We start from the raw sequence: 24,247 nt of genomic DNA, 5'->3' as shown, positions 1-24,247 counted from the left end.
ACCGAAGAAACCGTACCACGCCCGCGAGTTATGAACATTTCGAACTTTTTCCTTATTATCCACAACACCGTGGGCTTTTTTTTTGTTGACGTGATGATTGTTTTTTCATGGCCACCTCTAGCATCTCAGTCAGTCGACCGAAACGGTCACTCTTCAAACGGGGGAATTGATGCAAGGTAGGCTGGCAACTATAGTAGCCAGCCTCTGAGGAGGACAACGAAGTAGTTCTGTGTGCGCGTGCTCTGGTGCTCGCGTTTCTGGACCTTGGGTTACGAAAGTAAACGCCCTATTTTCTACCTGCATACCTGTGCCTTTGTGAAATTATTACGTAACAAATATCTCATAGCGTAGTGATGAATCGCTGGCATGTAACCTGTTTTTTCATAAACAACTCTAAGAGACAAGAATATTCGTTCATTTTGTGATCCATATTTGGTCAAGGTAAGCGTAAATGTTAGATGGCTTTCACCTAAATTTCTTCCGTATGTCTCGTGTTTTCCGCTCAGTTTTGAGTGTCTTACTGCACCTAACATATGTTTGAAACAACGACTATGCAACGCACTTCAATATGAAATTTACTTTAGCACATTGATAGCAAAGGTATGCTTTTTATCAATTTTAACAGTGCGGCCGCTACAACCTAACTAAGATATGTATTCTGTTATGCTGTTCGATTTAAATTCTTTCGCACGACGCCAATTCATCAATGTTGAAATGTATCTAATATTCGGAAAATACGTCTTCTTTCTTTCAGCTCGAAAGACCTCTTGAGAGATCTCTTGACTCCAATTCGGACGATGACTCTGATTTGGAAGATGACCCGCACGTAAGTACACTTATTGTTAATGGTGGAGATGTGTCAAAATTATGCAAATCCTGCCTGCAGGGTTAATATGGTGGCAATAGAATTTTCTGGCGAATCAATTTGATGCTGAAACACATGATCCAATGTGTTAAATGCATCCCAAACCATTTAGAAATGTCTACGTAAATGCAAATACTACTTTGGACCTACCTGTATAACATTAGTAGACAACTACGTACATCGGCTCTATTTTCTTGGTATTTCTATGCTATTGAATATAATGCTATATTAAAGAAGATTTCTATGATCTAAGTAATGCATCATAAATTACTGTGTAACAAGGTTTCTAATCGTTTGAGATTGCGTTTGAAGCTTTTCTTCTAGCGTTCAAAACTTCGCTCTTTCTCTAAAGGAATTCGCAATCAACCTTAAAAAGAAGCACACTAAGAGTAAGCAGGAGCGCAAGAAAAATAGTTCTCCTGCTTATTACACCCAATAAAAACTCCGAAAATTGTACCTCTTTTCCCACAGCTAAAACATTTTCTTCATGAAATATTTGTACAAGCCATATCTACCGCTACAGAATGTACAGAAGTTAGTTAATGTGACATTGTGTCGTAAACTACTGCTATCTTTACGGCCCATTTTAAATATATAAGGAGGAATGAAAACAAAAACGTGATGTAAGCGTTGTTATGAGAAACATGTTAGCGTACTCGAAAACTTTACTGCCAAACGTGTTGTCAGACGACTCAAAATGCATACGAAAAACATAACTAAATCTAGGCAACAACAGTAGGGTTACCAGAAGAGAGGGAAGAGCTCCCCCTTGTAAGAAGCTACTGCTGACAGAGATAAAATTGAAACTCGTGAAGAAGTTAAAAAAGCCGCGAAAAGATCACGCGTAATATGAGGTGGCAGTAAGAAAGCATCATTATCAGCAGCAGCCGGAAGAGACCTCCTGCCGCGCATGAGCATTTTCTATGTTGCAGCAATTCACCCAGTTCTGTGCTTTCTGCGCCCACCTTATACCTCCTAAGTTCTTAATCTTATCAGCCCATTTCGTTTTTCCTCAGTATAGTGCATAAAGAAACAAACAGTAGTCAAGAACATCATAGCTGAATTAAGTGGCGATGAAAGTAGTACTCATTACGTTTTTTATCATCAGGGAATGAACCATCTCCTCCCTTATCTTCTGCACAGTTCACTATTTATTCCGTTAGAAATAGGATTGGCAGGTTAGGAAGTTTCAGTTGATTATTCAGTTGTCATCACTCCACTCCGTGCTTGCGCGCACACACAAACACCTCTCTTCGCCTTCTACACGCACAAGCTGGCATTTTTCTGGTCTCAATTCATTCGCCCTGCAACCTCCTGTACCTTTCCATCTCCTCAGACTAAGGTGTTTTTGCGCTTTTTGCGAATACAGGAGGGGGGAAATAATGTATCTAATAAAAATAGAACATTTATTAATAATGCTAGATGACGTACGGTACGGCACCAGCACGGTTATATTTCAATTCATTCACGCGAGAAATAAAAGCAGCCCAACCCACATTACAAGCGATGGTGATCATTACAATGGTTTGGGTATACAGGTGAATGTGATGAAGTACAAAGCACTGATACTGTTTTCATACCTTCGCAAAAGCGGGTGGCGAGTTTGCAAGAGTGGGAACGCCAAATGTATGTTTTCAGACGAGAGAAGTGAGCGACCTCAGTAAGGCGGCGACGGCGATCAGGAGACGCGCTGACAGGAGAGCACTGTAGTTGACGTCAGATGTTTGTTGCAGCATGGTGTATGGACCAATATATTTATGAACAAGTTTTTAGCAGAGCCGAGTTGCACGAACAAACGGTCTTCACCACCTGGGTGGAGCAGAAAAACTCAACGTTTCACATCAATATCAACTTTTCTCTTGTCCTTATTGCCTGCAGTGTTGGCGCGAGCGATTTTCCGGCAGCGGGCGACGCAAGTAGCGAGCCCTTCTGGAAGGGACGAACATGAAACACAAGATGTAGACAAGAAGGTGGTGTCCACAAAAAAGTCGGTGCAGGGTCATACACGAGGAAAAACTAACTGCAGTTCGCCGAAGGTTCTTTGGCGGTATTATATGGTAACATGATGGAAAAAGTATGAAGTTCCCTGTTTTTGTGATATGGCTGAATGGCAATCTAGATCGTCCCCTCATTATGTCAGACAAATTTCGGTGATATCGCTCTGTCAGAGCATTTATTTGTAGATGGTAGGCGTATGTGGTCATGTGCACGGTGTTAGAGGCTTGGAGGACTCCAGAAAAAACATGAGACAGAAATGTCTTGCCATGGTCACTAAGAACTAGACGTGGGATGCCATGGTGTAAAATAAGTGCGCGCCGGACGAAATCAGTGACTTCAGAGTTAGCACCTGGGGAAAGAGCTGCCGTCTCCGGGTTGCGGGTAAGATAGTTCACGGCAGGAATAATCCAATGATTACCGGTGGGCGTCAGCGGAAGGTGTCCGTATAGGTCTGTGCCCATGAATTCAAAGCGAGTTGACGGGCGTGGTAGAGATTGCAATGGCCTAGACAGAAGAGACCTACTAATTTTGGGGGGCTGGCATGAGGTGCAGGAACCGGGGTATTTGGTGACCCAAGTTGGAAGGTCAGACCAAAAGCAGCGAGTATTGATAAGGTTGTAAGTTTTGCGAAACTCAAATCGGCCAGTCGTCATGTCGGCATAAAACGCTAGTAAAACTTGCACATGAAGTGAGCGAGGAATGACCGGAACCCATAGGTTCTTGGTCACCGTGAAGATGCTTAATTTTTTGTAATAATGTTCCATCTTGAAGCTTTAATTATAGTGCAAGCTGCTGTCTTAAGTGGCTGTTTTGAGCACGAGATAAGCCAATAAGCCGATCGAAGAATGTGCGGCAGTAGGTATCGCCTTTTGGAGCGAAGCGGAATGTATGAACAAAGAAGGTGAGTCGAGGCAACAAAGTCTTTCGCAGCAATAGCCGTCTCTTCAATCACTTTTCTGGACGGTGACGAACAAGGTGAGACTTGGGCGTTCGGCAAAAGCGGGCGACGCGTCAAAGCGTCGGCATCTTGCTGTTGCTTACCCGACAGATATGTGAGACTCTAGTCATACTCCTGCAAACGTGGCACACAGTGGCCAAGACGTCCTGACAAATTTTCGAGAGACGATAATGAACAATGAGCATGATGGTCACTAACAATTCTGAAATGCGCGCCTTAAAACTAAGAGCGAAACTTTTGTACAGACCACACGAGGGCAAGACATTCTTGTCCGGTGATGCTGTAGTTTTGCTAAGCAGGAAAAAGAGTATGGCTTACGTAGGCCATGACTCTATCTTCTGAAACGTGGTGCTGCATAAGAAGGACAGCACCGATGCCAAGTCTGACTAGACAAAGGGTGCAATCGCTCTCAGCAATTGTGCAGATGAGTTGCAATGGTGGCGAAATCAGGCACAAATTGGCGGAAATAAGACGCTAAGCCAAAAAAGCTGCGAAGGTGTTTGGGTGTGATTTGTGTAGTAAAGTGCAGCACCGCGGCAACCTTGTCGGGATCGGGCTGAATGTCAAGTTTACTGATGACGCGACCTGATACCTTCATGCTGTGACTGGCAAACCAACACTTCTTAGTGTTGAGCTCGAAACCGGCCTTTGCTAGACACGTGAGAACTTGGAACTAGCATGACACAAAAACCATGCACTTGTGGAAGGCCTGGTAACGTTGAGCGTGTGCATGTCCTTGATTTGTTTTTCTATGGCCTTTCCTTCAGACGCTGACACACGGCAAGGGCAGTGGGGATTGACACGAGATCAGTCGGTGTCGATACAATGAGCGGCCATGGTTGTTTGACCCTATTCACTTGAAAACAAACATCACCGCAAGTTTTGTGTTTCATTAATATCAGCAGTAATGCACAAGTTTGTGTTTAATTAGGATGTTTATTACAACTGACAATCTGAGACTAATGGTGAATACTCCATAGGTCTAGACTTTGAGAATGAAGGAGCAAATGAGCCAAAGTCGAAATCTACCAGTGTTTTCTTGGTAAGCCTTGCATTAGTGGTCTGATCGGGCAACAGTAGTGGTTCTGGCATCGTGTTGTAGGTAGTATTGCTTTCATAAGCACGTGATAACTGCACTAGAGAAAATGCGATGGCGATCTCTCGAAAAACGTAGCGCTGGCAAGGAAAAACTCCTACGTCACCGTCTAAAACGTCGCGTGACTTCATTTTAAAAATACGAACTTGTCTCGGAGGCAGGAGAAAATCTGCAGATTCGACAAGTTAGTGCGACGAAATGTTGGCAGTACAAGTAAGCTCAGTGTCCGCAATTCGAATGAGGGGTCAACCACACGAAGTGTCAACAGATGCTGCTGACAAGAAGTCCCAGCATACGAATATGTGATGGGCGCACGAAGGCAGATAGGCCAACTGTATTAGAACCCGAGCAGTACACTGTGCGGTCGGGAAAACTAGGCGCTCATTAGTACCGCATAACATGGGACGGCTATAAGCAGTTTGCATTTTTTAGGTAGAAACACAATTCATGATTGATTACCGAAATGGTGGCTCTAGTGTCTACAAGGGTGCCAACAGGAACACCTGCCGCACACACACGCAGTAAATTCGCTGGACGACACAGATGAGTAATAACGCTTTGATAACAATCACTTCCCCCTCCAGAAGCTGCACCTTCTAGTTTTCGGACTGGCTATCTTGAGAGATTGGAGTGGGAAGCAGGGGTCATGAAGTACGCCGAAGTGGCAGGGAATGCCGGCGAAATGGAAGGAGTGGTGAAACACGGCTTCGCACCGTGGAGGGGAGGGCGACCGACGTGAGGAGAATGAATACGGTTTGAGAACGTAGTCGTCAGGTCTTGGGGCAAGGTCTCTTTCGCGAGCAGAATAGCCACATCGTTGGTCCTGCGGATGGTGGTGGCGAAAACGGTATATGTGACCTCTTATGCCCCAGTATAAGCAAATGGGGTGCGGAGGTCGTAATGAAGAGTCCGGTGGCTTGGCGCCTGCGCTGACATCCAGCCAAACGGTCACATCCAACTTCCGAGGCACAGTCGCAACTGGTGCAGGGGCCCGTGATGCTACTCCTCCATACGAAGGCGCACAAAAAGAACACGAAATACGGGGCGTTTGCGACCCTTGTCATCGATGCCAGTTGTTCTTTGATATACTCACGCAAGTTCGGAGGAGGAGTGCAGATAGACGAAATTATTGGGTTGCGTGGAACAAGGCCCTGAAGTTCCTTTCTGGCAATAGAGCAGATAAGGACTCGCAATGTCTGTTCTCCAGTAAAGCAAGCGCCGCAGGAGGCCTGTCGAAGGCTCATGGAATGGAGCGAGTTCAGGCGTTGGTCTGGGGTGACGACGTTCTCAATTGTATTTGGGTGCTCGATGACAAGATCATATTATAAAATAAGCGCAATAATAGCCCCGCCGCATTGCTTTAGTGGTCATGGAACTCGACTACTAATTTTGAGGTCACGAGATAGAGTCCCGGTGGCAGTGGCGGCCGCAGTTTCGACAGAAACGAAAATATTTGAGGCCCGTGTACTCAGATCAAGCTGCATGTAAAGAACTGAAGGTTGTCGAAATATCCGAAACCCTCCAATATGGTGGCTATCAAAATTATATTGTGTTTTTATCACGTTAAACTCCAAATAAAAATAGTACCACGGGTTTACATCCCAAAACTATGGTATAATTATGAGAGACGTCATGGTGGAGGTACCCGGAAATTTCCACCAGCAGGAGTTTTTCAACGTCCACCTAAAGATAAAAAGATGGGCTTCAAGCACGTCCGCCCCCATCAAAAGTCCGCTAGGACGGAAAAATGTAAACACGAATAAATTTTCTGAACACCAAACACACCACTATTGGCGTTTTCTCTGCTTTAAATAACCAATACCACGAGCGCCAGCTGTCTATTCACACTTGCGGGTAATAATAACATGCTATTTTATACGGAATCAGTGGTGTTCATAGCACAAGCGTACCCCACTCACCTTTCTTTATTCTCAAAGCTTCCTTCGATGAATTCCACCTTCACATGGAGAGACAGGTATAATCAAAAGTGTCCAGTTTTCAATAGTGAAAGTGCTAAAGCGCACACCTAAATCGACGTGCTTGTTTGCTATGGCGCAGTTCGTGTACGAAGAAATTCCGCTAATGCACTCTTATTTTTGCGTTTATTGTTAACGCTGTCATGTTAATAATCAACGCATATCAACGTGACGAATAAACCCCGTGGTACACCTTAGTGACGCAGTGTCAAAGAAGCTCCGTCATCGAGATACCGACTTGTTGGTTCGCAGCCACAGATACCGAAGACGCTATGCGCTGCGCTGCAGCCACAAACTCTGGCGGCTTCACAAACGCGCTTTTTATCACGCTTTTATTGCACTGTTCTCTTGGTCAGCGAAGTGGTGTCACCATCTTGGAGTTGTGAATTCAACTGATTTATCATCACTATCACTTCCGCATTTCGCGCCTGCAACACGTGTGGAACTGCGTCCGCGCCATTCGGCACGTGTATTATAGAAGTGAAATTTTCAAAGTGCCTTACTACACCGTGAGGTGGCGATCTAAGTCCAAACGATAGAGTAGCTAGAGCTTCCATGCAAACCGGAATCAACCCTGCGATGCGTGCCGGCCTGGCCTGGCCGTAATACCCTGTTTCTCGCGTGCGTTACCGCGGAAAAGTATCGCTGCCACCCAACAAGAGTGATACGGCGCAGTCAGCGTTCAATATAATACGAGTATGATGTTTAAATGCAACGGAAAAGCTTTTATTACAGAAACATCTCGCCATAATCCCGAACTGAGTGGTGAATGGAGAAATCTCTGCTGGGAAACAATGTGTGGACGAAATGGCGCTCATTGCGGTGGCTGCTCCCGTCACCAAAGTGTCTTCGCAAGTAGAGCACACCGTGCACTCACTGTGATCTTCTTGACTGCTGGAGCCAAACTTCCACTGCAGAACAGCGATAGCGTTGACGCAGAATTGCTCGTTTCTGTTGCTGGAGATTGTTATCGAACCACAAGTGGCCAAGAACCTTGCAGCTGTGGCAGAAACTGATATGTAGCAACTCGCACTTAAGGCACGCATCGGTGCCACCAACCTCAGGTAACAATGGCTTGAGGAGCTTGGCTGCAGCATCCCTTACCGACAAAGCCTCAGGCGTGCGACCTCCACTTCCATGCTTCAACCACCTTGTGGGCCCTCCGCTCCGCCACGTTGATTTCTTCGGTCATAGTAATGTCGAAGCGCGCAGGATGTCGATTCTCGAGAGAGAGAGAAGGTGCACGTTGAGTGGCAACTTCAAGCGCAGCGAGAGCTATCAAGTGCGTGCTTGAGTGCTAGTGACTGACTCTGACGCGACAACGGACAAGCCTCAACCTCAAGAAGCTTTCCCATTCAAAAAAAAAAAAGAATAAGGGTAGGAATCTTGTAGGTGGATCTTCTACTCCAGGACTTCAATAGCATCAGTGGCCTGGCGCGCCTGACCCAAAGGCGCTACTTGGGTCTCCTTTTTCTCACTGGCGAGTACTGCTTAGTCTTGAACTTTGACGCCAGAATCTGAGGCGTGGTGATTTTTCATGGCCATAACTCAAATTTTCATGCAATGTGAGCAAGTGTTGGCTATCTTCCACAACACGGAAAAGAACCGATGCACGCGGTTGGGTGGTTCGCGCGTTTTAAACCACAAGTGGAGATATGTATTCGTTTGCGGGCCGCGCCACTCATGCCCTATTTTAATCTCAGTCAATTGGGGAGGGGGAGTGTAACGTTCGTTGCCTACACTGGTAGTCTGAAATTTCGTAGGGGTGTGGGGAGCACCCTTTAGCAGACGGGTATCTGGACGAGGGAGAGTCTATGGGTGGGTAATGGTAATAGCTCGAGCTGCACTGTCCACTCTATTATTACTTGTAACTGCTATATCAGCGGGGAACCATATATGAGGTCGTGTTCTTGGTCTAGTGTCACACCTAAGCGGTTATTGACGCAAGCAGGCACACGCCAAATAACGAAAGGCTAATCGAAAGTCTGTGAGAATACAAGAGTTCTGTCTCGTAACTTCTCTGGTTTTGATAGCGAGTGCTACCACGAAAGATTCCGCGTGCTCGCCGAGATCACCTGGACAGAAGCACAGGTGATGAACCAGGGCTGTCTGCCGAACCAACAGTAGGCAGTGAAAAGCCATGTATGCTGCAGTGGACTACGTCCGTATGAGGTGTGTCTGGGTCGGTTCTGAATTGTTTGGTGGTCTGGCTGTGGCGTTGCGATGCGCTTGGTGTTAAAGGAACTAATATTTTTTGGTACAAAAGTGATATTGATATGGAAACAGTACGAGCGGGAAGGGGCACTAGTCTATCATCACTGTATCAGGGCTATGCAGGATATCCTAAGCCACGTAATATTTTCCTACACGTGGGTGTATTATGTCACACTGTAATATTCCGTGAGATCACGACATAATCACAAGTACTGTGTTCAATCTGCGTCACTCTTCTGGCTTTCACGCTTCTTTTTTCTGATTACATTGCAGACAATAACATCTGGAGCTAACATAATTGTTTGTTTAGTTATTTGCCAATACGTTAGGGGTCGCGTTGGAAATGTGCCACCAAGCGTAAAATTGGGTGAAGTCACATACAGCGGTGGAATATCTGGGAAGCACCAATGTACGTTGTGTCAACTCTACCATATCTCTATTCAGTAAACATGAAATTACCTATGTAAGGGCTCATTTTACTCTCGTGGAATGTCGATTGTTATGAGGAGAGACAAGCCATGTTTAGTTTTTGCATGCCACGCTTAATTGAGGGATGTGACGTGACAATGCGATTTGACGTGTTAGTAGAAAAGAAAATGAGAGCTTCGTCTACTCTCCCGAAAGATGACTAAGATAACGCGTATAGCAAAAAGCATTCTGTCTGAAGCTTTGTTCAAACATTGAAGGTAAGAAATATTCTAAACTGCGCATCGTAGCACCCTTATACTAATGGCGACCTGCCTGGACCAGGACTTTGCATCTACAACCACATACACAGAAACGAATGTGTGCGCACTCTGCCTACTGCTACCGATTGTTTCTGTAAGCTTATCAGACAATGAATATTTTCTCCCATGAAGATATGCAGGTCCAGTTTTGTCCGACGGGTAACATGTTAAGGTCGTTGTAGTAGCTGTTACTTAGTAACCGAGATATTCCTCTTGGTTATTTAGCATCTCCTGTTTGGCTGACCGAAAAAAGGAACAGCAACAAATAGAATAAGAAAAAAAGAAAAAAAAACTTCAGAGTTAAATATCCAATATACAGCTGCACAGACGTTATGGATGACCATTTACATAAGGGCAGGCTGTTTCAATAGCGAAAAATAGCTTAATGACAAAAGCTGGCAGGTGATTTACCGCACCTCTGTCTTTCAGAAACCTTAAAATAAATACCTCTGATGAACTTTGCAGGAATTCTAAATGGCTTGAACTTATAAACTCGCATTCTAAATTACACACTTGCGATGAGCCCCATCACCCACACCGTGGCTGATGGGGCTCAGTGATGAAGAAACAAAATTTTTGTTAATAACATTTTTACAAAAGCGTGGTAATTTTTTGTGGTTTATGTACACTCTAACATTTTAGATCGAGTACGAGGATGTAAGCGACGAGGAAGAAAATAGAAAAGAAAAGCTTATAAGCGTATGGGTAAGTACGTTTGTCGCGGCATTGCTTTCGTGAGTTCGTTCTACTGACATACGCGTGTACTTTTCATCGTCGTAGTTTTGACCGCCAGAGTGATACACGGGCCCAACAACACTTTCTGAGTATGGCCACTAAACGCAACATATTGGTAGTGGAGGCTCCCGAGATTATGCCAGCCAAATATTAGTGAGCATCACGCAGCCAGCAATTCACGAATAGTGATCAAAATCGGCTGAAAATTGCTTTCTCTTCCCTCGACAAATGAAGGAGGAAGCTTAAAAACTACTCGTAGGACTGATTTATCAACCATTCCGTGAGGAGTACATGTGACACTGATAAGAACCGTTCGCTGATAAGAATGCTTCACGCGCACGAGGAGCGCGTGTCCCATTGGTTTTGTCCGTGCCTACTCCCCGCTTAGCCTGCAGCGCTTTCGTTGGGACGAGAGAAAGAAGATTGTGATTGCAGTGCGCGACAAACCTTTGTAACTCCGCTCCAACTAGACGGTTTTTGAAATTTTTCGGCACTAAATTCGTGGGTAAATGGGTTTTATGGAGTGCATTTATAGGTCACGTAAAAAACTATTTCAGAGTCCTTTAAAGAGGCTGTTTTGTAGAAACTCTGACATTTCTGTCAGCGTCGTTGGTTGTGAGCGAAAAATCATCTTGTCTGTAACAGAAAAGTTAGGAAACATGTAAATGATAATGAAAAACTTTTCGTACGAGTGCGGATCGAAGCCGGGTCATTTGTGTGACAAGCAGTTGTTTTACAACACAGCCACAACTCTGCTTCGTAATGCAATAAAAATACCTTCATCTGCTTCGAAATGTAGTGAAAGTAGCTTTGATGCTTTACAAACAAACATGTCCTGCAAACAAGCTTCACAATGCAACATGAAATGTTGTAGTAATAATGCGTGATGCAAGCGCAAATGCCAGTCGGCTGTCAGAACACGTGATTATGATGATGACATCTAGATTCAAAAGTGGTCAACTAGTACACAAGGCACACATTTTACTGCGCCCATTCCCTTAAGGTGACGTAGTGGGCGCACAGCAAGTTAAAAAAAGAATATGTGTACTTAGAATTTGAAGTACGCACAAAGGACTGGATATCGCCATCGCGTTGAACTCTTTAAGTTGAAGCTTAAGGGTCCCACATTTTTTTTTCGACTTTCAGTAGATTTAGCGGTGTCCAGTGAGGGAACTTTACAAAGTGGTGTTATGGTTATTCAAGAAGGACGAAGAGACGTGAGTATGAAGAAGATGTTAGGATTTATAGTGCGATGAAAGCAGAGAGTACAGTGTGAACCAGCACATAGCATCGTATATTTATTTATTTATTTATTTATTTATTTATTTATTTATTTATTTATTGTACCCTCAGGGCATACAGCATTATAGAGGGGAGTGGGTTTAGAAAAGAAAATACAATTGAAACGTGAAAAACAAATCACATTCAGTACATGCGTACAACACTCGAGAACAACGTATAAATGAAGCACCGCGACAACAAGAAGCACCGCGACAAATCAAACAAGGAATCAAAAAATCAAAATCAAACAAGGAAGCACCGCAAAAAAAAGAAAAAAAAAGAAAAAAATTGAAAAAAAAATTACAACATGGCACAACGTATTTGCAATACACAAATGAACGGTAACCGAACAGCAGCAAACAAAACCAGGAAAAAAGAAAATACGTTGAGCACATCAATGCATAAAATTTTCTAGTGCCGCCCGAAAGCGTTCATGATTAGTAATCGTGACTAGTGACACAGGCAGGTTGTTCCAATCATGGCATGTTTTTGGTAAAAAAGAATGGGAGTATGTTACGGTGTTTTGGCGCGGAATATGAACCTTGTAATGATGGTCGAGGCGTTCAGATAGGAAAAAAGGAGGATTGAGCCAACGTGATTTAGGTATGGGGTTATGGTGATACGCTTTATGCAGCACACAAAGGCGAGCAAGTTTCCGGCGAGTAGCAAGAGGAGCAAGGTCAAGGCTGGATTTCATGTTAGTAACACTGGAAGTGCGGTGATAGTTAGAAAGTATGAACCTCGCGGAGCGGTTTTGCACAGCTTCAATTTTATTAGATAGTGTTACATAGCCAGGGTCCCAAACTGAGGAAGCATATTCAAGCCTAGGGCGCACGTAGGTTATATATAGCTGCTTTTTTAAGGAAGAAGGGGACAGCGAGAAATTTCTTTTCAAGTAGCCTAGCATGCGGTTTGCATTAGATGTTACATATTCAATTTGGCGCGCCCAGGATAGGTTATTGGTTATGTGCACACCGAGATACTTGTAAGATTCAACTGACTCTAGTAAGGTATCTTTAAGAAAGTAATCAGGGCTAGGTAGTTTGTTACGCGAAACTCTCATTGATTTACATTTAGAAACGTTTAGATCCATGTGCCAGAGGTTACACCAGGAAATAATGTTGTCAAGGTCGGATTGTAGACAGGCAGTAGGGTAGTAAAGCACTGGTGAGGAAAAGCGAATTGGGGAAGAAAAAAATGGAGGGGAGACGGCAGATCTGCATCGAAAAGTCGATGTATTTTGCCATTCTGGACGCCAAAACAGTCTGCACTTTTAGAGCCACACAGTTCGCTTGTTTCAGCGAAGAGCAGGTCATTACCCATCCCACACTTCCCACATTTGTCTCGTACAGTCAAGTCATAGATTTCCTTTTTTTTGTCAATCTATATGACATGTAGCCTACGAAACTTGTAAGTGTCCATGGAACTTTTGTGTGCAACCCAGTGATGTGTCTGTGTCGTAATTGGGAAATAGCTACGACCGGAAATGTGTCCTTAATAATATTTTAAGGGTGTTTCTTTCTAAAGTGGTGTATTTTGTTTGGTAGCTCGGCACTGAACAGTGAGAACGTTGAGTCTGGAACATTGCGGTACAGTTTTCTGTATTGTACTAACTTTAATTTGTTCGAGAAAGAAACTCATACTTAGCACATAAAAAAGGGCAATGACTCTCTGAAGTACGCCTTCTGCTATGCCAGAACCAGCAAGAAAGCTCAAAACACTACAATGTCACAGCCGATTCTATATTCCTTCACCTAAGTTGCCCTACTGCCCTACAAATCCATTTGCTATGCAAAGCCTTCCGAATGTGAAAACTATTACAACCATATGTGTTCGTTCTCAGCGCTGCAAATTAAAAAATCTAAACTTGGAGACTTTTATGATGCTACAATTCTGCGGGGCGCATGTAAAAGAAGGAACAGTGATCAGCTGGTTCCCTGAACTCTCGCATTGGTCATCTTGTGTAAATAAGTGCATCACACCATCACATCGTGAATGATTCATCTAATTTCGAGACCATTATATAAAATTGTTGTCCAAGTCAACATATCAACCCCATATAGAGGATTGTGACAAGCAGTCCACTGTCGGCTGCTCGAACAATTTTATTTTCTGGCACGTCTTTGATAGCCATGTTATATTCCTTCCGTGGGGATCTAAGAAATCGATAATTCTTATGTATAGTACAAAATAAAGTGTACTCGTGCCACTCAAGAAGAACTTTCTATGATAGGCTGCTATCTACGCTAAAGCTAGAACATTACACTGACATGATTTTGAGGCATCTCTCAGTGAGGATACCGCATATTTTTCCAGTGTCTGAAATAATTTCAATTCTTTATATATAAAGAGCCTCCTTAAATATTCCGGTTATTTTTTCGTGCACAAGTCATTGCACAAAATGAGTGCACTGTGTTTCTAGTGAATTTTTTCTCTGATTAAGAGTGTTTCGCTTTCTTTCAGTGTAACGAAGACGGTGGTTGTCCAAGAAATTGTACCTGCCACAGGCGAAAACACGTGTGCATCCCAAAAACGGCAGAATAACATTCCCTATACAAGCCATTCATAATGAGGGTAGCCTCATATATGCGTCCGTAAAGCAATAAAAATTTTTGTCCATATAAAAAAGTGTGGGGACAATATCACTCCTTGTGAAACAATTTACGAATGTCCACACAGCCAATCCTAAGGAGTGGCTGTAGCACCGAGGATCGTTCTTACTGTACATCACCTGGCACACTGCCCAGAGAAGCATGCAATTGTGTGATTGTGTGTGCTCAGTGTATAAAGGTGTTTCTCGCGCTGAGTCGCCGATTTATGCGACTTTAACTCTGGGGTACCTGTTCGTTGGCTTGATGTCACCTTTGCCATTTTGCCGCTGGTTCCCGTGCCTTTGCCTCCTTGGTAACTTGCTGTCTGCGAAGATGCTTAGACGCCCCATGTGACTCCCTTGCCTCCAAAGTAGCATCTTTTTGTCGGTGCTGTTGCTATACTCTTCGCGTAGCGAAAGCAGTTCCGCGATGGCATTCAATTAAAGTTGAAAAAGACTTTTTGGCCTGGAACGTACTTAATTTTCATTGTCCTCGGCATCATGGTCGACGCATAAGAGCTACTTGCTACCTTGCATGTGCTGTGCCGTAATGGCAGAAAGAGTAAGTTTGGTCTCGATTCCCATTGTTTTCCATCGTCACTATCATGTCGTGTAGTGAGTACCTTGTAAGTGCTGTGCTGGACAATGGAGAGCAAACAACACAAAACGAACTGGCCTCTACAGTACATTGCTTCGCCCTGCCGTGGTAATCTAGTGGCTAAAGTACTCGGCTGCTGAACCGAAAGTCGCGGATTTGAATCCCGGCTGCGGCGGCTGCATTTCCTATGGAGGCGAAAGTGTTGTAGGCCCAAGTACTCAGATTTGGGTGCGCGTTAAAGAACCCCAGGTGGTAAAAATCTCTGGAGTCCTCCACTACGGCGTCTCTCATAATCATATGAAGGTTTTGGGACGTTAAACCTCACATATCATTCAGTACGTTGCTTCGCCAATACAATAATTTACATTTTTGCGAAAAACCTTGGCTGTTTCATTACCTGGTCAGCATAATGCAGCAAGCTTATTCAGGCCGCACCTTCCACAATTACATGAAAGTGATAGGTGACAATGGGAGTTTCCATCATCACGCGCATTCTGGAAAAACCGAACTTTTGTCATACAAGTTTTTCTATTCACAACTGATTTATATGTGGGGTTTAACGTCCAAAAATCACCCTATGACTATGAGAGACGCCATAGTGGAAGGCTCCGGAAGTATTGACCACCTGGTGTTCTTTAACGTGCACCCAAATCTGAGCACACGGGCTTACAACATTTCCGCCTCTATCGAAAATGCAGCTGCCGCAGCGGGCAGTCAATTACACGACCTGTGGGTGAGCAGTCGAGTACCTTAGCCACTAAACCACCGCGGCGGGGCTCTATGCGCAGCTCCAGAAAATGCTCTATATACTGGCAACAGTGGTAAAAAAAAAGATTGCTGCGCCCAAAAAGATCAACGTGGATCTCTTAAATGGCTCTGTGCTGAAGTTTCGCGATTGTGGATTGATTGATTATGTGGGTTTTAACGTCCCAAAACCACCATATGATTATAAAAGACACTTCGTGATTGCGGCGGCAGATTGCGTTGCTTCGTCAAAGGCGGTAAATTCTAGCCACGGACCACCTCCTGTTCATCTGCAGAAAAGATTTCACTGGCGGAACAGCGGAAATAGTTGGGCCGTGCGCGCGAACCTCAAGCCTCTTCGGCGAACGCCATCACATTTTTTTTTTTCAAGTTGAAGATGGCAATCGATCATGTGTACGGGTATCTCCGGAAGGGGCTAACACAACGGTGGTGTGTTGCTACACGGCTACACGCAAGGTCTTATCAGCTTTCGAGGTAACTACGATGCGACTCGTGCTGCCAATTGCACGTATCCTACTGAGTTTCTTTGTGCCCTCAAAAGCTGAACACGCATGTCATTAACTAAATTATATCACAGAACTGTGCCTGGGCCAGTGTATCTTGAGATAAGGCAAATAATAGTAATATTGGCAATAGAAATGCTTCTTTTTTCCTTTCGTCGATCTTTAATATTAGGTTTCTAATAAATAGGGTCGTGTCCTTTTAAACATTTGCTTGTGTGTGTTCGCAATAAATGTTATTCAAAGCTGATATATGCACGCTCATTTTGAATGCACGGACATGCTGTAGATATACCCAAGAACATACATGCACGGACGCGTTTGTGTGCTTGTATATACACACATGCGAAATGAAATATGTCCCGGGGGAAAGATAAAGGTTGTTCAATTTTAGATTGGGCATTTTTTATTTGTGAATCAGAATTTATACGTGGGTCATAGATGAAGCATGAGCAGTCATTGTTTAGGAACAGCTAAACCCCAAGAAAGATGATTTGACCGTTCTCAGACAGTTCGTGGGTAAGCTCAAAAAGTTTAAAACCACTTCACATCAGGTTTAAAACGGCAAGAGCATCACTCTTGTAAAATGTACCATACCTGTTCATAAAAAATCACATCATATCCATGGAATGAATGATGATGAGTATGGCTAAGCGTTCCACAGTTCGTCCGTGCTTTCGTCCATGCGATCGTTCGTCCGTTCATGCACCCTTTCGTGCATCTGTCCGTTCATCTTGTGGACGCTTTATGTACCACCATCTCGCTTCTTTTTTATCGTATAATCATCATTAAAAGTACCGCCATCCAGAGAACAATCCAAGGAATAAGCAAGAATTAGTACCATATTTCTGCTGTCAGCGATTTGTTAACGCCAAGAGCGTGATAACAACACCGTGCTACGTTTTTCGTAACCCGCAAGCATGCTAATATGTGCCCGAGGGTGGGAAAGTGCCACTGGTATGCGGGTATGTGCCACAGATTAGGCACTACTACAACGGGGGACGCCCAAGCTACACCATTAGGAGCTTTGCTCATTAAAAAAATCATCCACGCATGCGAAAACGCGCGTCACGTAAGTGTTAGTAAAATCTTCTGAAAGTATGTGTCTCATTTGCCTAAAAACAAGCCACTGACGATAGGAGCAGTGCAACAACCAATACCTATAATTACTTTTTGAAGAAAGGTTTTCCATCGCCGTTGACGGTGCGTCGACTGAAGGCAAATCTTAAGAAGCTCTAAAAACCCGTGATGAGGCCAGGCTGAGTCTGGAAATCATAGCTGAAAACTGGGTGCGGGAACTTCAGGCAAAACACAATGCTAACGTAGTCAAACCTGTCATCGCTAGACAAGCTTTCACTGTAGTTCTATGCACAAGATAGCGCACAATCTCGAGAAAGTGGGACAGGGATTTAATGTGAACGTGGTCTTCATGGTCCTTCAAAAATTGAGTCACGCGTCCGTTCCACCCTCCAAACTCATTTTCGTGTGCACTGCAGAACACCACATAAATTTATAAATGCACTTGTAATGCTTTGTAATAGCTACCGCTATCATGTGGAGGATACTACGTCAACCAATCAGGTCGTTCTTCAATTGAGAGGCTTAAAGACCATCTAACAATGTTTATCGGTATAAACAGGGATGGTTATCTGTTTATAGCAGCCCGTGTGGGTGCAGGCAAACTTTTAAGATTGCACCATGGTTGCAACATGATGAACTCACCCCACATTCAAATGCGAAATCATAAAGCCAGAAAAAATATGTTTATCACAAGATGATGGTTTCAGCGCCCTTCCTATTGCGCTCACTGATACAGGAGAGCTGTGTCTTTTTTCGGCGGTGTGACCTACTTGTGCAATATCATGTGTTGCACCCAAGATAGGTGCAATCGGTGACTGTAAAAAAGCGAAAACTTTTGCAAAAAATAAATTGTTGACAGTTCAGCGTTCTGTCTCGTCCTTTCTAGCCCGCTTGTCGTATGAACTGCTAGACAGTCTTTGCATAAATACTATGCTTTTTTTCTAGGATGCTAATGAGCATGTCTAGTTCCGAGTTGGATCACCAATGAGGCTCTTAACTGAGCGTTTCGCTGCCGAGATATTGCACAAAAATTAACTTGCCAGTTTTTCATCAGAGAACAGAAGAACTATTTCATTTTACAGTCTGAAAAATAACTTCGTAAACGAGGTCAATCTTTTAACAGTTCAGAAAGAAGCCGATTTGACAAGTATTGCAATAAGAAAGACCTCACGTCCAGCTAAAGTGCATCGAAAACAAATGCCAGTTACTCAACTCAGTTACTCGGCCATGAGTCTTTGGCAGTGATTGATTTCGGTGCCATGAACGACGCTCAGTATGGAGTCGTTCACTGGATAAAAAGCGATGTAGAGTTCACTGATTGATATGTGGGGTTTAACGTACCAAAACTATCATATGATTATTAGACGCGCTGTAGTGGAGGGCTCCGGAAATTTCGACCACCTGGGCACCTGGGGCTCTTTAGGTGCACCCAAATCTTAGCACAGGGGCCTAGAATATTTCCGCCTCAATCGAGAATGCAGCCGCCCCAGCCGGCATTCGATCCGGCGACCTGCGGGTCAGCAGCCGAGTGCCTTAGCCACTGAACCACCGCGGTGGTGCAGCGATGTAAAGTCGATTTACGCAAGAAGTTTACATGTAGCTGCTACCGACACACCCTGCCAGTGTCTCTCACTCAGCATCATTGGAATTTACACAGCGCACACAAATTCAAAGAAGCAAATGGCGATGAAAGATGGCGCCCGCCACGTCAAAACGGCGTGCCTCGCATGTGCTTCCAGGCGATGCGACGATGTGGACTGCGTCGCACGCGGTGCGCATGCACTGCGCCAGCGGTGGCACCGTCCCATCGTCTGGACTTCATGGCACCAAACGCAGCCGAGCTCCACGGGGTCCGGAGAACCCACGCTCGCAGCCGAGGTATTTGCGATGCCCACAGGCTATATCCAATAGGTGGCGCGCCGTGCGATTCAAGATAGCTGCAGGACAATGATTAACCCGTGAGCTCGCATAGAAAAAAAATGGCAGATTCCACGTACAGTGGGAATCGATGATATGCGAAGCCAAAATGAGAAAGGTTGATATGTCACTTTAAAATCAGAACAACGTTACGAGGTGGAGGTAAATGATGTCGTACATGACTTCCGTTTCATGATTATCATCTTTGGATGTGTCGTTTACTTTCGTCATTTACTCACGTCACGTGATAACAAATTTAGTATATGTGGAGCTAGCGAAACAGCCGCGATCACCCTATGAGCGTGGTATGTTGTCATGTTCTTAAATGACATGCGTGTCCCAAATATCATGTTTGCACCAGTCATATAATTTGTCATTCATTGACGTCACGTGACACCAAATTTGGTATATGTGGAGCTAATAAAATGGCCGTGAGCGCATCATGAAGGGCCCAATTTACTGCAATGTAGCGTTAACGCGCGCGCATGCTGGGCACTGTGATGCGACGTTAGCAAAATGCGAGCACTCTATAGTCGGACGCCTGGCGCGACCAGCGTCAATCGGTGCGGCCCGACGGCAACTGGCGTGAAATGCGACATGCTGCATTTCGCAATAATGCGTTACCCAAACAATACTGCTTCTCCCTCTATTCGTGACGGAGGGACTCCGGACGCGCTGAAATGCGCATGCGTCAAAGCAACGCAGCGCGGCGCGCGCCAGCGAGTATATAGCAGCACCGGCACCTGGAGTGGCAACGTAGGCGTGACGCGACAAAATGACCGCCGACAAGCACGCGCACCACGTCACGTCGAAATGTATTGGCGCCTTGACTGGGGCATCTACTCATGTTCTCACATGACACGTCTCTCATGATCATTAGGTTTGCACCAGTACCATAATACCTTCGTCATCCATTCACGTACTATGTTGCCAAATGTGGTATAAGTGAAGGTAGCAAAACGGCTGCCAGCGCATCTTGAGCGTGGCATGTAGTCATGTTACATGACATGCATCTCATGATTATCATGTTTGCAGCAGTCACATACCTTCGTCATCCGTTCACGTACCGTAATACCAAATTCGGTAAATGTGAGGCAGGCGAAACGGCCGCGAGCACATCATGAGCGTGGCATGTCATCATGCTTTACATGACACAAATGTCATGATTTTTATGTTACAGTCTGTCGCTTGTGTTCGCCCTGCTACTATGCCACATTATGCCAGTTTTTCAATGTGCCACGTGTACGAAACCACCGCAACAGCTGCAGGACTAGAAATCTAAATCATGACAGTCATGACATACCTGCCATGATTTTCATGTTATGACTAGTCAAATATGTTTTTCATGCAGTCATGTTATGCTATACCAAGTTTGGTATCGATAATAATATCGAAATGGCCAGGAGATCTGAAAGTTTAGGTGGCTCGATACATAGATAGATAGATAGATAGATAGATAGATAGACAGATATATATATATATATATATATATATATATATATATATATATATATATATATATATATATATATATATATATATATAGATAGATAGATAGATGGATAGATAGATAGATAGATAGATAGATAGATAGATAGATAGATAGATAGATAGATAGATAGATAGATAGATAGATAGATAGATAGATAGATAGATAGATAGATAGATAGATAGATAGATAGAATAGATAGATAGATAGATAGACACGCTCAAAGTCGCCGAAGTTGGCGAAGAAATGCTTCGTATTTAAAAAAGGACGTTTGCCACTTTCGCCGGATGAACTCGCGATCGTTGAAAGATTGTATATTGGACCAAAGTATTTTTCCAAACGATAGGAACTGCTAAATTTTCGCTATCTTATTTCCTGCCACAGTGCTAAGGGTGGAGGGTGGCGGTGTCAGCTGATCGACCGTGCTTCAACGACCCGTTGCGTAATCGTGCGCGTGGTACAAAAAGCCTTACGAACTTGAATTGACCTAGAAACTTATCGGCACTCCGACTTGATTTGTGCCAAGCCTGCCTCTCAGATTTGCCGCATTGATGGGCCACTGGCGAGTGGTGTGCCGTCGCGGACTGCACGGGACCTAATATTTAAAGTAGGGACGTTCACAAACATAATAAGCCACCATCACTTCTTTCGCTGTAAGCACCATTGAGTTGCTTTTTTCATAAGAACTCAAGCATTTGACTTCCCATTAGGTAGCACTTGTGTCAGCCATTACCAGGCTCTAACAATCTACAATTCATTGCACTCATACGTTGTAGGTTCCATGGCCATTGAAACGAATACACGTGTACGCTTTTCATGATGTCAAAATTGTGAAAATTCGTCGAACAACAACGTTGTTCGGACGGTACCGGTTGAGTGCAGGAGAAGTTAGCAGAGAGGCAAGGACTGTAGCCGTAACTGTACATTTTATTGCCCTAACCATTTCGCTTTGCTGGTCGTGTTGAGAACGTTGGCGGCATGCAGAGGTTCGTACTATCCACTGTTACTGGGCTATATTCAATGCACAAGGAAAACTATGCTTTTATTTTGAGCTCTCTGAAGGATATCCTACAACAAATTTAATCAAAGTGACCTAAGAGCGGGAAAGAACATTAACGCACAAAAGGAGGTGAAGTGCAACTCACTGCTCGTGAGTTAGCAGCCGATTTTTCATCGTCGCTGTCACTCACGGTGCGTTCTACGTTTAGTGCAAAATCCTCGACGTCAAGGCAGTTTGTTCAAACACCACTGATGAATGTAGTCTGAGAAATTCTCTCCGCCGAACGGCTTGGACAACCCTAACACCCCTTCACTCAGTAAGCACGACACCAGTGTTGCGGAATGGGCACCTTCATTTCATTTCAATATTATACCTGGGAATTAGGACTTGCCACCATTCCATTTCTTTTAATTGCTAGGAATGAATAAACATCGCCCATTCCCACTCCGGTAATGAATGGTCAATTCAATTTCATTCGTTCCATTTATTTCATTTCATTTATTGAAGCCTTAAGGGCCCGGAGGCATTACATAAAGGGGGGGGGGCAAACAATATATATATGACTCTTAATCACACAAATGCCGAAAAAGGAAGAAAAGATGAAGAAAGGGAGAAAAAGCATCTCTGAGAAAGGAAACAAGCAAGCAGAAAAAAAATAACTACCGTTGACTGGAAATAAAACAGCAATATACACAAGTAATCAGCATCATAATGTATGAGTCACTAAAAAATTACTTACTAACACGGTTGAACTAGGAATTCACTTCAATTTAGGTCAGATGCATTGTTATTATTTCGCGAAAAGTCGTGCGGTCGGTGGACAAAACAATACTGTCGGGGAGGGTATTCCCCAGGGTTATTGCATGGGGGAAAAAGAATTTTTCATCGATGATGTGCGGCCCTTAATGTGTGCGATATGTTTGCCGTGGTTGAGGCGCGGCGAGATTCGGGACGGGCGTTGTAGTCGAGGGTGCCTGGCAAGTGGCTGATAATCGAAAGAGTGAAGCAAGCAGAGACGCGAGACGATTCAACGTGATTGGAGACATGGAAGGTCGAGTGTGCGTTTGAGTTACGTGATGCTAAATTTACGCGAGTAGTTTGACGTTATGAAGCGAGCAGCGCGATTCTGGATGGATTCTGATTCGTAGGCGAGATATGCTTGTGATGGGTGCCAGATAGATTAAACGTGTTCCAATTTAAGCCGAACGTATGTCTGATATGCAAGTTCTTTAATAGCGGGTGATGCAGATCTGAGATTTCGGCGCAAAAATCCAAGTGGGCGTGACGCATGTGTGCATGTTGTTTCAATGTGAGCAACCCATGATAATGACAATGTCAAGTGAACGCCTAGATGCATATAGCAGTCAGTTCCAGTTATTTAATTTGAATTGATATGATATGCGTGAATTGCGGTGCGGCGTTCAAGGGAAAAGGACATGAATTGGCACTTATTAGGGTTGAGAGGCATGGGCTATTTTCGACAACATGCAGCTAGTGTCCATGTCTTTCTGAAGATCAGTGGAGCCGCTAAGCTTGTGAGTGGCGTTGTAGATGATGCAGTCATCGGCGAAAAGTCGAAATCAGGTTTTTGTGTTAGGTGGCAGCTCATTGACGTAGAATAAAACAATAGGGGGGATAAGCCTGCTCACTAGAGGACACCGGATGTAACACTAGAAATTTGCGAGTCATGAGAGTTGGCAGTTGTGTATTGTACACGTCCTTTAAGAAATGTTCTATCCAAGTAATCAGTTTTGGGGGGATTCCAAGAGTAGATAATTTTTCAAGCAGGTGATTGTGTGGGACCCGGTCGAAGGTCTTCGAGAAGTCGAGAAAGATGGCGTCAATTATTAGATGATCGTCCATATGTTGCAAGATATTATCGGTAAATTCTGAGAGCTGACTTTCGCACGATAATATATAGATTTCTGAAACCATGCAGGTGCGCATAAAAGAAGTTAATTGATTCGAGGTAGTTCAATAAATTGGTTGCTATAATGTGTTATAGCAGTTTGGATGGTATGCTAGTTAGCGAAATCGGGCGGTAATTAAATGCTTTTGATCGGTCACCAAACATATGAATGGGAATGATTTGTGCCTTCTCCAATCGCGGGGAACTTCACCAGTGCTTAGTGATTGTTGGAACAGTGAGGTTAGAATAGCGCTTGACAGGTAAATTGTGTTTTAAGTAGCTTGCTGCACATTTGATCGCAACTGGCCGAGGAAGATAATTTTCGAGAGTTTATTAACTTAGATATTCCATCAACGTTAATCTGAACATCAGGTATTCTGGTCGGCGAGTGTACTGGTAACTGGGTATAATTAAAGCCTCGAGCAGGTGAAAATACTGACGTAACGAAGTCGTTAACGACTGTAGCATATTTATTATTTTTGATTAATTCGTTGTCTACGTTTGACAGCTGGAGTTGCGTTTGCCGATTTGGCGGGGACATAATTTGA

The 24,247-nt window shown here is 44.0% G+C and overlaps 1 protein-coding gene across 4 annotated transcripts in view; it reads left to right on the top strand.

Annotated features, from left to right (window-relative positions):
- Positions 1 to 14,479, top strand: part of LOC119170634 (uncharacterized) — a 37,348-nt gene extending 22,869 nt beyond the window's left edge. For 2 of the 4 annotated variants that reach the window (XM_075890460.1, XM_075890458.1), the window contains exons 3-4: positions 755 to 826; positions 9,381 to 9,569. In XM_075890460.1, coding sequence (XP_075746575.1) covers positions 755 to 826; positions 9,381 to 9,554 — 246 coding nt within the window. In that variant the 3' untranslated portion in view covers positions 9,555 to 9,569. Of the gene's footprint in view, positions 1 to 754; positions 827 to 9,380; positions 9,570 to 10,477; positions 10,541 to 14,314 lie in introns of those variants that run through there. The other 2 variants (XM_075890459.1, XM_075890461.1) reach the window with 2 other exon arrangements.
- The last annotated feature ends 9,768 nt before the right edge of the window (positions 14,480 to 24,247 follow it).

This window comes from Rhipicephalus microplus, chromosome 3 (assembly GCF_043290135.1).
Source record: "Rhipicephalus microplus isolate Deutch F79 chromosome 3, USDA_Rmic, whole genome shotgun sequence".
Classification (NCBI taxonomy): domain Eukaryota; kingdom Metazoa; phylum Arthropoda; class Arachnida; order Ixodida; family Ixodidae; genus Rhipicephalus; species Rhipicephalus microplus.
Note: the sequence above shows the minus strand (reverse complement) of the source record. Positions and strands in the feature narration are given on the sequence as shown.